At 36.0% G+C, this 15,430-nt stretch overlaps 1 protein-coding gene across 1 annotated transcript in view; it reads right to left on the reverse strand.

Moving 5' to 3' along the window:
• Nucleotides 1–7,220: 7,220 nt before the first annotated feature.
• The window catches only part of Adss2 (adenylosuccinate synthase 2), a 37,381-nt gene continuing 29,171 nt past the window's right edge, over nucleotides 7,221–15,430 (reverse strand). The window contains exons 12-13 of the mRNA XM_027928572.3: nucleotides 10,027–10,176; nucleotides 7,221–8,350 (exon numbers count right to left, since the gene is read on the reverse strand). Coding sequence (XP_027784373.1) covers nucleotides 8,298–8,350; nucleotides 10,027–10,176 — 203 coding nt within the window. The 3' untranslated portion in view covers nucleotides 7,221–8,297. The remainder of the gene's footprint in view (nucleotides 8,351–10,026; nucleotides 10,177–15,430) is intronic.

Raw genomic sequence — 15,430 nt, forward strand, 5'->3', positions numbered from 1 at the left:
ACCCTGGGTTCGATCCTCAGCACCACATAAAAAATAAATGAATAAAATAAGAGTATTGTGTCCAACTACAACTAAAAATTTTTTAAAAAAAAGACAAAGACCCAATTAAAAAGAAGAAATGACATCAGATGAAAGAGAATTCAGGAGACACAAAAGAACATAAAATAAATAACAAAACAGCTTAAGTTAGGGTTCTCCAGAGAAACTGAATGTTTTTTTTTTATTTATTCATTTATGGCTATGAGATGATGGAAGTACGTAAGTCCCATGATCTATCATCTGCAAGTTGGAGGCTCATAAAGCTCATTTGCAAGGTGGAGGGGCTGGGGCTGTAGCTCAGTGACAGAGCGCTTGCCTTGCACCTGTGAGGCACTGGGTTCGATCCTTAGCACCACATAAAAATAAATAAAATAAAGGCGTGCTATCCATCTACAACTACAAAAATTAAAATAAAAAAAAAAAAGATTTGATGGAATGGTTCCAATCCAAGCCCAATGATGTAAGTCCTGGTCCAACTTTGAAGGCTAAGAACTAGAAGCACTGTTATCAAAGGACAGGAAAGAACCTCTTTCAAGCAGAGAGCAAATTCATCCTTCTATTCCCCTTTTTGTTCTATTCAGGCTTCAACAGACCCAATGACGTCCTCCCATGTTGGTGAGGGCAATCTTCCTTGTGCAGTCTACTAATTCAAATACTAATCTCTTCCAGAAATATCCTCACAGATAAAGCACAGAAATAATGGACTGAGAATTCCCTAGCCCAGTCAACACACTAAAATTAACTATCACATGTCCACCCACCCCTTGTCAACTTGGCACTCATACACATCTTCTTAAACCATAACCTCCAAAAGACCAGTAACAAGTTCATAATTCTGCTTAACATAATAAACTAACGTAATCCCGCCTTTAAACACCTTTGCTTTCTGAGGTTTCAGTTATCTAGGGTAAACCTCAGCCAGAAAATATTAATGGGAAAATCTAGAAATAACTCATAAATTTCAAATTGCATGTCATTCTGAGCAGCATGATGAGAAATCATGCCATCATGCTCGGTCCTGCTTGGATGAGTATCATTCCTTTTTCCAAAATATCCAAGTTATGTATACCGAATGTGAGTATACAGTCACGTGGCAGCTAGCTTATTAGTTTGACCATCACAGTATTGTGATGCTGTGTATAGGGTTTAGTTCTATGTGTGATTTCAGACATCCAGTAAGGGTTTTGAAATACATCTCCTGAGAATAAGGTGGGACTACTATATCCTGTGTACAACCAAAAAAAAAATGCACTACTCCCAATGTTTACCACACGGAAGAGAAAAAGTCCTTGAATGAAGTTTACTCTTCTCCTGATATCTGGAAACTTAAAATTATCATGAAAAATTAACCAATATTCATAGTATTTGTATTATGCTACATAAGGGAATAATAGATATTTTGCTTAACATAAGTATTTATACAATCATTTATTAAAAAATGACATGCTCATGACAATTATAGTCCTCATTTGGTCATGTGGTTGTACTGCTATTTATAACTGCCTTCTACAACACATTCTGTATTCCCTTTCCCTTCAGCAAGCAATTCAGTCATGTTTCTTTGCTCAGCTGGATAGTCCAAATATTCGTTCCTGAAGGGTCTGAGTCATTAGTAGTACGACCTAGATGCTGGATGGGTGGCTATAGTTTTCCATTGACCTCGCAGGGTAAATTAAGAATTGTTCCTAACGCTCTTTCTTCCCTCCATTGTTGAGCAGTAGTCCAAATCCCCAGTGATAATCTAGATCAATCAACCCCAACCAACACCATCTCTTCATAGCATATTGATTCAGAGGCACAAGGAGCCCAAAGTGGCCAGGTGGCAGTCTTAACTTCCATTTCAATGGAATTATTGTGTCTCCTGGTGGAAGTATTCCTCCCTTTAGAATACAGACCTCTAGGCCACAGAAAATAAATCCTGGGAACAGGAAGCAAACATTTTGTAATGGATCTCTAGGTGTAACAATGAGTGATCCCACTCCCACTTTCAAACCTTGACTCCTGAATCTGTAAATCCTAGCTACTAGAGAATTAGAACCATATTTTAGGCATGGATTGAGTATCTGCAGCCTTCTGGAGAACTTTGTCCCAAACCTACAAGGTTTGCTACCCAGCTAGTACTTCAATCAATTTTTTCAAAAGGTCATTTCACTGTGTTAACACAACAGTTGTTTGAGGATGATGGAGAACATGGTAATGCCAGTGAATTCTAAGAGTGTAAGCCCAAAGCTATGCTTCTTTTGCTGTGATGCTGAGTTCCTTGATCAGAAGTAATGCTGAGTGGAATACTGTGATGATGGATAAGGTATTCAGTAAGTACACAGATGGTAAATTTGGCAGAAGTGTTGCATGCTAAAAAGGCAAATCTGGATCCAGGATAAAACACTGCCTCTTCCATGATAGAAATATATCAATTGTAATCAACCTGCCACCAGAGAGCTTGATGATCACCCCAAAGAACTATGCCATATTGGGGGTTCAGAGTTGGTTTTTGCTGCTGGCAGATTGGGCACCCAGCAGTGGCCAGTCAGGGTGATCTTGGTGAGTGGAAGTCCATGTTGCTGAGTGTGTGTGTAAAATGCATAACCTCCATCCCTGCCGCAATGGCTGCTTAGTTCATACACCCTCTGGGCAATGACAAAGTTTGCAAGGGAAAGAAGCTAAGTGGTTTCCGAAGAATGGACCACCCAATTCACTTATTAAAGCATTCCTCTAATGAGGTCATCTTTTGATGAGCATTCACATGCAACACAAATGTCTCCACATTTTTTACCCATATAGGGAAGATTTATCAGTATACATACCTCCTCTTCCAAAGGTTTTTGTCATTAATTTTCCAATTGTCTTCCTTCCAACTCCCTCAATAACTAGCCAAACTGCTGGCTTAAGCTCATAAATCTGTATATAATTGCATGCCTGGCCATTTCTCTTTCTAAGCAAAGAACATAACCAGATGTTTGAAGTTCTGATCACTGAGGTTTCCCTTCACCACTGTCCTTCAGGGTTGTCGGAGAAAGGCTGTAGTGCTACAGCCCTTCAGGGTTGTCCGAGAAAGGCTGTAGTGCTACAGCTGTTTACATTCAGGTGGTGATCACATGTCATGGGAGAACCTTCTGTAAACTAAGCCCAAGTGTTTCCCTGTCAACTGATCCTAGGCAATTCCCCATGAGGCCATAAATACAGGCTGGGAAGAGAAGGCAGGGTAGCGTAGCAGAAGGGGTACAATAGACATTTGGGCCACCACTTTATATAATTTATTTGTGCTCTTCACAGGCACAATTCCTAACAGGCCCCAATTCTGTATGTACCATTTCCATTAATGTATTGTTGTGCATGCCCCATGTTATTGCTTAGAGGATCAGGTAACAGTTCTCGATAGAGAGCTTGGGTTGCATTGTAACTGGTGGCCCAAGGTCATGTTCAGTCTCTACTGAGGTTCAGTAGCAGCCAATATCTGTCTCACAAAAGGACAATAGTTATCTGAAGATGAAGGCAAGGCCTGGCTCCAAAATTCTAAAAGACCTGTGTTGTGATTCACCTATATGGACCTGCCAAAAGCTCTAGGTACATCACCACCTACCACTGTCACATTTGCTGGATCATGTAGCAGCTTGCACAGCACCCTGGTCCATTATAGAGCCTTCTCTTATCCTGGGACCCACTCAAAACTATCAGTTTTTCAGGCAAATGGCCTGGAATAACACACCTAAATGAGGAATATGTTGCCTCCCAAATCCAAAGAGGTCCATTGGGCATTGTGCCTCTTCATAGGTTGCAGAAGGTGCCAGATTCAACAATTTGAAAGGTGAAGGCACCACACCACTAGATGCCTAGAAATTTCACCGAGGTAGAAGGCCTCTAAATTTTTGTTGGATTCATTCTTCACTTTCTGATATGTAAATGTCTTACCATTTAAATCTAGAGTGTTTGGTAATCCTTGGTAATCAGCTTAGGTTTGGTACTTCTGGCTAATCAGATTAGAAGAACAGCATTATGTCATCAACATAACAGACCAGTGTGATTCTTTTTGTGTTGCAGCACTCAAGAGTTGATCAGGGCCTCAGGCAGGTGCTCTACCACTAAGCTATATCCCCAGTCCTGATCAGTGTGATATCTAGCAGAAGGAAAAGGTGATTAAAATCCCTGCAAATTAAACTATGACATAGGGTAAAGTTGATATGCCCCTTAGGTAGGACAGTGAAGGCCTACTGTTGGTCTTGCCTACTGAAAGCAAAATGGTAGTCCTTAATAGGGATGGGGAAAAAAAAACTCCACACCCCAGTTCAATGGCTGCGTATTATCTAATGAGGGATGTGTTAATTTATTTAAGTAATGAAATGATATTAGGTACAGCAGCTGAAAATGAGTAACCACCTGATCAAGCTTATGACAATTCACTGTCATTATCAGAGGTCTGTCTGTCTTCTGCACAGGCCAATCAGGAAACGTGGTTGTGGTGGGAATCACTACTCAGGTGTCTTTCAAGTCCTCAACTGTGGCACTAATCCTTTCTCCAAGAATGCAATATGCTTTTGATTTACAATTTTCCCAGGCAGAAGCAGTTCTACTGGCTTCCACCATAATAGTCTTCAATCCACATGTCAGGGTACCAATATAGTTTTTCAAGCTGCCAAGTATTATTTCAATTAGCTGTTCTAGGGGGCACGGGGGGAACAACCACATCATTGGTTTAGGGATGCACTCTGAACCACACTTGAGCTAAAACACTGCTGATCCCCTGATCCATATAAGCTCCTACTGTAACTGGAGAATCACAGTGACGTTTTGGATCTCTTGGGCTCAATGTCAGTTCAGAACTAGTAGTCTCCCAAAAGATAAATTATTTCTCTTTCCCCCAAGACACAATTACATTATAGTAAGAGCCCACAAGAACCCTTTGGGAAAGGTTAGGAGAAAGACTAATAGTATATTTTTGTTGGTGTACCAGGGTCCTTACCTAAGGGGACCGGGAATCCTCCTTTAAAAAAAAATATTTTTTAGTTGTAGTTGGACACAATACCTTTATTTATTTTTATGTGGTGCTGAGGATCGAACCTAGGGCCTCGAACATACTAGACAAGTGCTCTACCACTAAGCCACAACCCCAGCCCCTGGAATCCCTTTTACTCAACCTATTTGTAACTTTGGATATGAAGTATACTGTTTGTAGGAAGCATGTAAGTTGGTTCACATTTTTGTTTTTGTTTTTTAATTCCTTCCAACACTCTTTGCCTTTTGATTATAGTTTAATCCATTTATATTTACAGTAACTGCAAATAATGAAAAATTCCTCCCGTTATTCTGTATGTCTTATACCTTTTTTCATTTCTTATCTCTTCCATTTTCGCCTTCTTTTGTATTGATTTTTTTTTTGGTGGTATTCTGTTTTAATTCACTCATTTCCTTTGGTATATGTTTTCTTGATATGTTCTTACTGGGGGATTACATATAAATACTCTAAATTTTATGAAAACATGGTCTTAATACCAACTTAGATTCAATGACATACAACTCTGCTCCTCCCCTGTTCAGTTCTGAACCTGGCTTTTTGTTGTCATTGTCAAAAATTATATTTTTATACCATGTACCCTGTAACAAATTTTAATTTTAAAGTATTTGTCTTTTTAAATTATATAAGGAAAAAAAATGGAATTATAAACAAAAAACACATTAATACTAGCTCTTAATAGTTACCTTTACTGGAGGTCTTCATTTCTTTCTATTGATAGAGGAAAAAATGGACCCTTTTTCATGTTTTGATCCACTTATTCCCCACCACCACCCCGCTTCTGGATTATCTTATATCGTTTTACTCATTTTTCTACTTCTTGTCATTTTCTTATTTGTGACACTGAATATTAAAGGCATATATTGAAAGACTTCTAAGTTTTTTGTATCTCAGGCTTTTAAAACATTTTACCCCTATGTATTTGTTCTTTCTCATGACAATGCTACATATTTCAATTATATCAGCTTTATGATGATTTACCAACTGGTGAAGGAAAAACTTCCTCTCTCATGTTATCTTTTCATATACATCTTAGAAATTCTTGCATTTCTATTCAAATATATTCATCAATTAATAATTAATTAATTGATATCAATTAATATCATTTATACTAAATAGCCTGTCAACTATTGAAATATCTTATTCTATCATATAGTTCTTCTCTACTGAATTTTAAAATTTGGAGTATATGTTCCAGCATTTTTTCCTGTGCATTTGGACCTACAGTACTCTTCTTTCATATGAAACATGTTTTGGTTGTCCAGCCTTGTGTTTCTTGAATTTGCTACCTACTTTACCAGCACATTGCTCATTTTGTTTAGTTGCTCAAACTGTTCAAGTTTTTTCCAGCCTCTTGGCCTTTGCACATTATATCCCTTTGACTATTAATCTAGCTGATCTGTTTAAATACTCACTAATGCTTTCCCTGACCCTTCCCACATTTAAATGTGTTCATTCACTGCATCCTATATTTTTCCACTATGGCATATAATATCATTCATTGATACACGTTTCTTTAACATGTTGTTCTCACTATAATTAATTTCAGGAAGGCATACTTTACGATCCCTGCTGCATAGCATATCTAACACCTAGCAGAATCTGGTACACAGGTGCACATGTGCATAAACACACAGTATTCAATAATAAATTGTTATTAGTGACTTAAACAATTAACAGATAGCTTACTTTAGAAGAAAAACAGAATTACCCAAATTGGCTGAAAAAAAAAAAATCAGTAAAAAAGATCAATAGGAATTTTTTGGTCAAAAAATAAAATAAGCCTACTTCTGACTTGGGAAGAAAAATGGGTTCTTTATATTTGCTTCTGAACTTTCATTAAAAATGTTTCAATGATGCAATGCTTGTAATAATGTGAACTTTAAAAGCCCTTTCAATTTCCACTAGAATAAGCAATTTATTATACATTATTATTTTTACATGTTATTATTGATCTGTATAATCATTTGCATTATTCTTTATCATCCAAGAGCACTTTTGAAATTTTTTTCAAACCAAATATTAATAAAAATACATATAGTGAAGATAACCATTTAGATTCTTCCAAAATTTCTGTTTTTAATCTCTTCCTTCCTTTTCCCCACACTCTACAGGGATAAAACTCCTTCCTATATACAAATATTATGAGAACAAAAACACAATACACAAAGCATACTAGAAATATTTGATTCTTTTTAATCAGGTATTGATGGTATAATAAAATAAAGTGGCACCTAATTTAAACATTTACAGTTCATTAAAGGATAATCTACAACACAGTATGCTAAGCCTAATTGCCAAAATAACACTTTTTTTATTCAAGAAAGGAGAAATGAAGGCATGATCAAAATTATGGCCAACAATCTGGGTTCATTTAGACACTTGTAGATGCGTTTGTACGTATATTTGTAGGCACGATGTTGAAAAATCAATCCACTAGACTTAGAAATAATGATATTTAAAAAAAAAAAAAAAGGAAAGATACATTTCAGTTAATGTCTAAAACTCAAGAAAAATACCCACCAAATATCACAACATATCTTTTAATGACCACTTTTTTTTTTTTTTTTTAAACATTAAGATTGTTGTTTTGGGGGAACATTTTTTCTCTTTGAATATTTAATTAAATGTTCAATGTATTAAATAATTTACAGAGAGAAATAAGTTGTATATTCTGTACAAATTAAAGGACCCATGAATAAGCTCCCTCCCCCTGCCAATAGCTCAATAGCAGAAAATGAACAGTTCACAATTTAAACTGAATTTATAGCATTTATAGCATTGCAAAAGTTTACAGAATCCTATCTCTTCATCCTTTTTTCTAACTGCAAAGATTACAATGACAGAATTGAACGATCAGAATGTAAAAATATTTGTGCAAAACTGCATTAATTGTTCTTACCATGGTAAAACCTAAGAACATACAATGACAATAATGAAGAAAAACTACATTTAAAGTAACTTCTTTAGATTTCAAACAACATGGATTTACTATTACTAAACACTGAAAGAAAACGTGGCACCATGAGCAGCAGGAGCAACAAATGATTCGGCAATTATGCCAGCTCAGGAGAGCTGACACTGGAATATGCCAAAGTCAATCTCCACAATAGCCATTCTTCCTAAAAGACTGGAAACAATGGTAGGGCTTAAAACTCACATCAATGTCTTTATTCTTGAATTTGCAGGTCATAAAGAAATATTTAAGAAAGTTTTCCCCCCTCTCTCTCAAGGAGTGTTTCTGGAATCCTTAAAACAGTTGAATCATGGATTCTCTGGATTTACCTACACCAATCCATTTAACTGGGGGGGGGGAAAAAAAGAAACACAATAAAAGAATATCATCAATTTATTTGTAACATTAAGTCTTTGTGATTAGGAGATAGGTAGCCTCTTCGCCTTTTCTCAGACACACCATTTAATATTTCCCTATGTGCCTTTCACTGTCTGTCATTTCTGTTGAAGACTGTGTCCATTTCTAAACAGGATGTACAGTCAAGATCCAACACAGAGCAGTTTGCCTTACCATTCCATTTTAACTGCATATTTACAATTTCTTAATTTCCAATGACTAGGATAGTGAAATATTGGCCCAAAGCAGCAGAAACATAAAAAACTTTTAATCCAGTCCCTGATAACTAGAAAAGATAAGACCTTCGATAAATGTACTAAGCGGATACCTGAAGTGCCACTGTAAATTTTACGTATCAGAAAGGGGAGAAATATCTAGGCAAACACAATTCGAATCTGCACGGCCTTAGGCACTGCCTACAGCACCAGTCTAGGGAATCTCTCATGATGTATACTACATGAATTTAGGTTATTTGCAGAATTATTGGTTTCCATAATGCACTTTTAAAAAAATTTTTTTAATTTGTTCTAATTAGTTATACATGACAGTAGAATGCATTTTGACACACTGTACACAAATGGAGCACAACTTCTTATTCCTCTGGCTGTATGTGGTGTAGAATCACATAAGTAGTATAATCACACATGTAAAGTAAATAGGGTAACAATGTTTGTCTCATTCTACCATCCTTTCCATCCTCACAGCCCCAACCGTCTCCTCACTTCCCTCTGCACAATCCAAAGTTCTTTCATTCTTCCCTCTTCCCTGCCTCCCATAATGTACTTTTAGGATAAAACTTTATGGTATTTTTAAGAGGTCATTGTTAAACTCACTTCTATTCATATTTCAAAAACTGCTGAATATGCTTACTAAATTTGACATCAAGCTAGGAAAGAGCTACTAGCAATTTGGAAAACAAAAGTCATATTTAAAATGAACCATAAGTACAAATGAACCACAATACCAAATTCAAAACAAGTATATCACAGATTGTATATGGAAGATACCCACTACCTACTTTACTTTCTCACATCTCAAATTTACATCAATGTAAATTAAAAAATGAAATGAAAAAGTAATCTGTTAAAAGACTTCACATAACTTCATTATGCCTAACTACCTGGCCATCTTACATTTATTTCTAATAAAGAAGTTTACTCCATTCTTTATTCTTGTTTTTCACTTCTTTCTAAATGAGATTTCCTCTTTTCTTGTATCTATTATTTCCTAATGTCTATTCAAGATATACCCAACTCTCAAGGGTAGTTTAAAAATTTAAAAAATTATAAATTAAAAAAACTATAAATCATTGTTGGTGATGGTGAAAATATGGAATAAACTTTATTAATAAAGAGAAATGACAAGAATGAATGTCAGAGGGTAAAATAACAGAATGAGATTAAATGACAATCTGCATCTGTCATCCAGAAAGGGTAAGGTAATCTATTATCTTCTACTTAAAGATGAATATTATATTTATTCTTAAAAATATATATATCTTCCTGAGCATTTATGCAAATCATGAGCACTCTTCAAAGTAATATAATCTTTTATTTTATTTCAAAGGTAGGCAGGTAAGATAAAAGTAGAGAAAGAAAAGATAGTTGTTCATAAAGTGTTTCTTTACCTGGAATTTGAAGCTCATCTTCAATAAATCGAACATAATTTTGTGCATTAACAGGTAGTTCTTTAAAAGTCCGTGCATTTGATATGTCTGTATTCCATCCTGGGAGAGTCTTATATTGAACTTCAACTTTATTTAAGACTTCTTGGTTTGCTAAAAATAAAGGAGTATATTTGTCCATGATACACAGTACCTATTGTCAAACAAATTTTTGACAAGACAGTTCCACAGACATTTATCAAAATCCTTGAAGTCTCAGACGTGTTTCAGAATTTAAAATTTTTGATGTTTTAGAAAGGTAATGTAACAGTATACAGACCATCAGGGGTAGTATTCTATAATCAAACATTTCTGCAGCAACATATGAATACTCACTATATGTGGACAGAGTTCAAATCAGGTTTTGCTTCAAATGAGTTTTGGTACCAAACTTCCATTTAAAGCATTCTGAAATTCTATTCTCTCAATTGTAAATTATGAATCTATATAATAACAGCAACCTTAAAGAAAAAGGATTGCATATCTGAAATCTTCTGAGAACTCCTGTTATTCTGATTGAAATTTTCTTCATTATTCCATGTAACCATTTTCTCTATATCCCATATTAGAAACAACATGCAACATGAGTAATGACAGCAGTTTCTTTAACTAAAAACTGGCTAGTGGGTGCCATGGTACACCATCCAGATTTCCTTCTTGAGAATTGAACCCTATAGGCCTGATGACCACCAACAGCTCAGAGTTTCCCCGCTCCGCTGAAGGGAGCTGTTCCCCTGGGAAAGGTCATATACAGTGACTTGTCATTGATGTGAGAATACAAAGAACCTTGTCCTTTCTTAAATTTGGTTCAATTTTGAAGGGTAATTTTAGCTTCAGAGTTCCAAGAGATCAGCTGAGGACTTCTTCTTTTTTTGTTGTTGTTGTTGTTGTTACTTATTTGTCTAAAAATTTTTACAATTTACTTTTATTTTTTTTATCAAGTGGTAATTGTGACTGAAAGTATACAAACCATAGATCAGAAAAAATGTATAGACTGGCCTCAATCAGAGAACTTCTATGTTTCCTCCAAGCTTTGCACATCAACTTTTCATAACTTCACCAACATAAAATCAGAGACTATTCCCTATACTTCTCTTGGATTTACTGAGTCACAAAACAGTGAAGTGCTAACTGTGTATCAGTGACTAGACTAGGTAGTGAAAATTCCAAATGTTAAAAAATGTCTATTACAGAGAATGCTGGATATATACACAAAAATAATACAGAATGCTTTTAATACATCTCCATGTGCTACAATTACCAGCCACCCACATCCAGCTGCCATACCCACATGCCAGCACCCCCTTCTCTGACTCCCATGATATTTTCAATCAGAATCATCTTTAATAGATAATGTTCACCAAAATATAAGAAGTCCTTTTAATAACCATCACAATGTCATTATCACTTCCCCCAAATCAAAATCCTTAAAACAAACAAGAGGAATCATATTTGAATTAAAGATGGCTCTTTCAAGAAATTGTTAGCCTAGTGGAACCGATGGATAAGAAAATCAGTGATGATACCACAGTAGAGAATCATATGCCCAGGTATGTTATCTGAATTATTCTATGGAGATGAATTATTCTATGGCAGGGAAGAAAGAGACAAAGAGCAAGAAAGGAGAAGTACAAGGAGAAAGAGAATATATGAAGACAAAGAGTAGAAAAGAAAGGGAGGAAGGGAGGAAGAAGAAAAAAGAGAAAATGAATGAAGAGAAAAGGGAAAAATAGCAACTTAAATAGCAGGAAGCATTCTCCTCTTTTGTCAATGAGCATGACTAACAAAATTTCCACGAGAGAGAACCTGCATTGCTTAACATGATAATCTCTAGTTCCATCCATTTTCTTGCGAATGACAGGATTTCATTTTCCTTTACAGGTGAATAACACTCCACTGTGTATGTATGAATATAAATACATACACACACACACCACACACACACACACACTTTAACCCTGTGTCAAATTAAGAGCTGACAAAGATTTTCTCCCATTCTGCAAGCTGTCTCTTCACTTTGTTGTCTGTTATGCAGAAGCTTTTCAATTTGCTGTAATCCCATCTGTCATTTTGTAATTATTATGTTAAGGTTTTTTTTATTTATCTTGACTTTTGTACAGACTGAGACAGGCTCCAGTTTCAATATTCTACATGTGGACATACAGTCTTGCCAGCACAATGTGTATATTTTCGTTAATGTGTATATTTTGGGTATCTCTGATGAGAATCAATTGATGGTATGTTATGGTTTAAGATATGAGGTATTCCCCCAAAGCTTATGTTAGACAATGCAATAAAGTTTAAAGGTGAAATGATTTGGTTATGAGACAGCCTTAACCTATATAAGTCATTAATCCACTTAAATGGCCTAACTGGCTGGTAACTGTGGGCAGGTATAGTTATGGCTGGAGCAGGCAGGTCACTGGGAGCATGACTCACAGCAGTGAAAAAGGTGACTAAAACACTGTAGATGTATTTATTTCTAGGTTCTTTTTTTCTGTTTCACTGGTTTGCGTCTGTTTTAATGGTAATACCATGTTGTTTTTATTATTATTACTCTGTAGTATGTATTAAAATATCCCCAGCTTTGTTCTCTGTCTTCAAGGCTTCTATATGAATTTCAGAATTTTTTTCTGGTTCTGTGAAAAATATCATAGGTATTCTGATAGAGATTGCAATGAATCTGTAGTATGGACATTTTAAATAATATTGAGTCTTCCAGACCATGAACAAGCATTTTCACCTTTCAGTTTCTTTAATTTCTTCCCCCGATATTTTGTTTTTCAATTCCTTGATTAAGTCTATTCCTAGGTATTTTATTTATGTATTTATTTGTATGGCTATTGTGCATAGGATTGTTTTCATTTATTTCTTTCTCAGCAAATTATTTGGATCTTTTCTCCACCTCTTTCCCATTCTACCCCTCTCTCCATCTGTCTACCTAAAGGCTTGTCAATTTTATCTATCTTTTCAAAGAAATTCACTTTGTTGCTATTTTAGATACTATAATTTGTTATTTCTGCTCTGATCTTAGTATTGCTTTTGCTGTATCCCACAAGTTTTGGTATGTTGTATTTCCATTTTTGATTGTTTCAAGGAATTTTTAAATTTTTCTCTGACTTCCTCATAGAGCAACTATTCATTCAAGTAGTTCAGTCTCTACTTGTTGATTTCTAGTTTCATTCTACTGTGATAAGATACAGAATATGACTTAAATGTTTTTGAATTTGTTGAGACTTGTTGGTACCTCTATTCAGTCATTTTGCTTGCTCTCCAAATATATCTCAGCTGATGACTTTTTATGGCCTAATATATGGTCTACTCTAGGGGAAGTTCATGTGCTAATGAAAAAAATATGAGTATCTTGCAGCTATTGAATGGAATGTTCTATAAGTCTTTTATGTCCATTTAACCAATAGGGTAGTCTAACTCTGATGTTTATTGATTTTTTTTACCCCTGGATGATCTATCAATTAGTGAGAGTAGAGTACTGAAATCCCCAACTATTATGGTACTGGAGCTAGCCTCTCTCCCACTTTAGGTCTAATAGTATTTGTTTTATGAAATGAGTACATTCAAATTTATAATCATTTTATCTTCTTGAATTGAAACCTGATCATTATATAGTGACTTTCTCTGTCTCTTCTTAGTATTACTGTCTTAGGTCTATTTTGTCAGTACAGTATAGCTATTCCTGCTTGTTTTTGGATTCTATTTGTTTGGAATATCAGTTTTACATTCTTTCACTCTGTGTCCTTACTGGCAATTTGAGTTTCTTGTAGGCAACATGTTGGTTGAGTCTTGATTTTTAATCCAATCAACCCATTCAACCATATGTATCTTTTAACTAGAAAATTAAGACCACTTATATTCAGAGTTCATTAATGAAAGTATGAACTTTTGCTGGTCATTTTGACTTTCTCAGTTCTTTTGAATATTCTATTCATTCCTTCTCTCTGATCCGCTCCATGTCACAACACCCATTTCCCACTGTGTAGCACTATCAGCAGGTTTATGTGGAAATCACTCCACCAGGTCAGGTCTAGTTTGTGAGGCGACCACCTGCTGAACCAGTGCCCTACAATGTCTGTGGGGTTCTAGAGATGGGGATATGAAGGGTTTTGGAACTCTCAGAGCAGTCCAAACTCAGGCAATAGTTCCCTTCAAAGCCAGACTACCACGCAGATTTCAGATTTCCTATCTATTTGGGCTGTAACCCTGCAGGGGCCAAGAAACTTTCCAATAGCCAGAACTGCTAGTTTCTGCACTGAGTATGCTGGGACTCTCTTTGACCTTTACCCCTACAGAGGGGAGATTCACACATTCCCTAGCTGTGGAGCCTGGGCAGTAGGTGATGGGATGTTTTGTTTCTCTTGATATCCTGCTGTGTTAGGTCTCTGAATTTTATAAGGTTTCCATTTTTCTAATAGTGTCTTCCATAGTTACTCACCTCCATATCCAGTTATACGCCTGCTACTTTGGTTGTTCTTTGTGAGGAAGGAGCACGTGAGTGCTTGGTACCTCTATTCAGTCATTTTGCTTGCTCTCCAAATATATCTCAGCTGATGACTTTTTATGCAACTAAACTGCAATTCAACTCCTCCCTCTGTCTAATCCTGCTTCTCTCACAGATGTTCTCAGAGCACTTTCGAACCAGTGTGCAAATCTTTATAGCAGAGTCTGTTTCCTAGGAAACTCAATCTAAGACAATTGGAACTCAATCTAACACAGCTGATGCTAGTAGTCTGAGAAAAAGGCTCTAAAATGGGAACTTAGAGCTGGATCATGGCCAGCTGTCTGGCAGTGACAACCACTAGTGATGGCAGGTAGAGTATGGTAGGCACCTTCCGTCTTGTTGTAGTAGTACATTTGCTAAAATAAAGCTTTCATAGGAAATGAACTAATGCCATGTAAGTAGAAAGTAAAGCAATGGCAATAACTGAGGCATTAATAAATAAGCACAATGGAAATGGATGGCTCCTGATGAATGCCTTTCATGAACTGGAAATGTTTAAAACAAACTGAAAGTCAAGAAGGCATTCCTGATATCATTTAGAAAATCTTATCTCCTATAGCACAGAGCAGAAAAAGAGAGGGTCAGGCTCCCAACTCACACAAATAAAACTCCAGGGAATGTTGTATTCACAAATCTAGCAAGTCTGCTATGGAAAAGACTGAGACCTATTTGGTAAAAGTGAGATTCAAAGATTTTGAATGGGATATAAGGGTTGATGGAGTTGAAATCCTCAGGAACTACAGAATGTCCCACTATTTCCTACTAAAAGGCTAAGGCCTCCTCTTGTTCGAAGATGATGCAGAGGCCTATGCCTTGCAAAGAAGCATATGCATGCCTCTGTTCTATCTTTAC

This window comes from Marmota flaviventris, chromosome 12 (genome assembly GCF_047511675.1).
Source record: "Marmota flaviventris isolate mMarFla1 chromosome 12, mMarFla1.hap1, whole genome shotgun sequence".
NCBI lineage: Eukaryota > Metazoa > Chordata > Mammalia > Rodentia > Sciuridae > Marmota > Marmota flaviventris.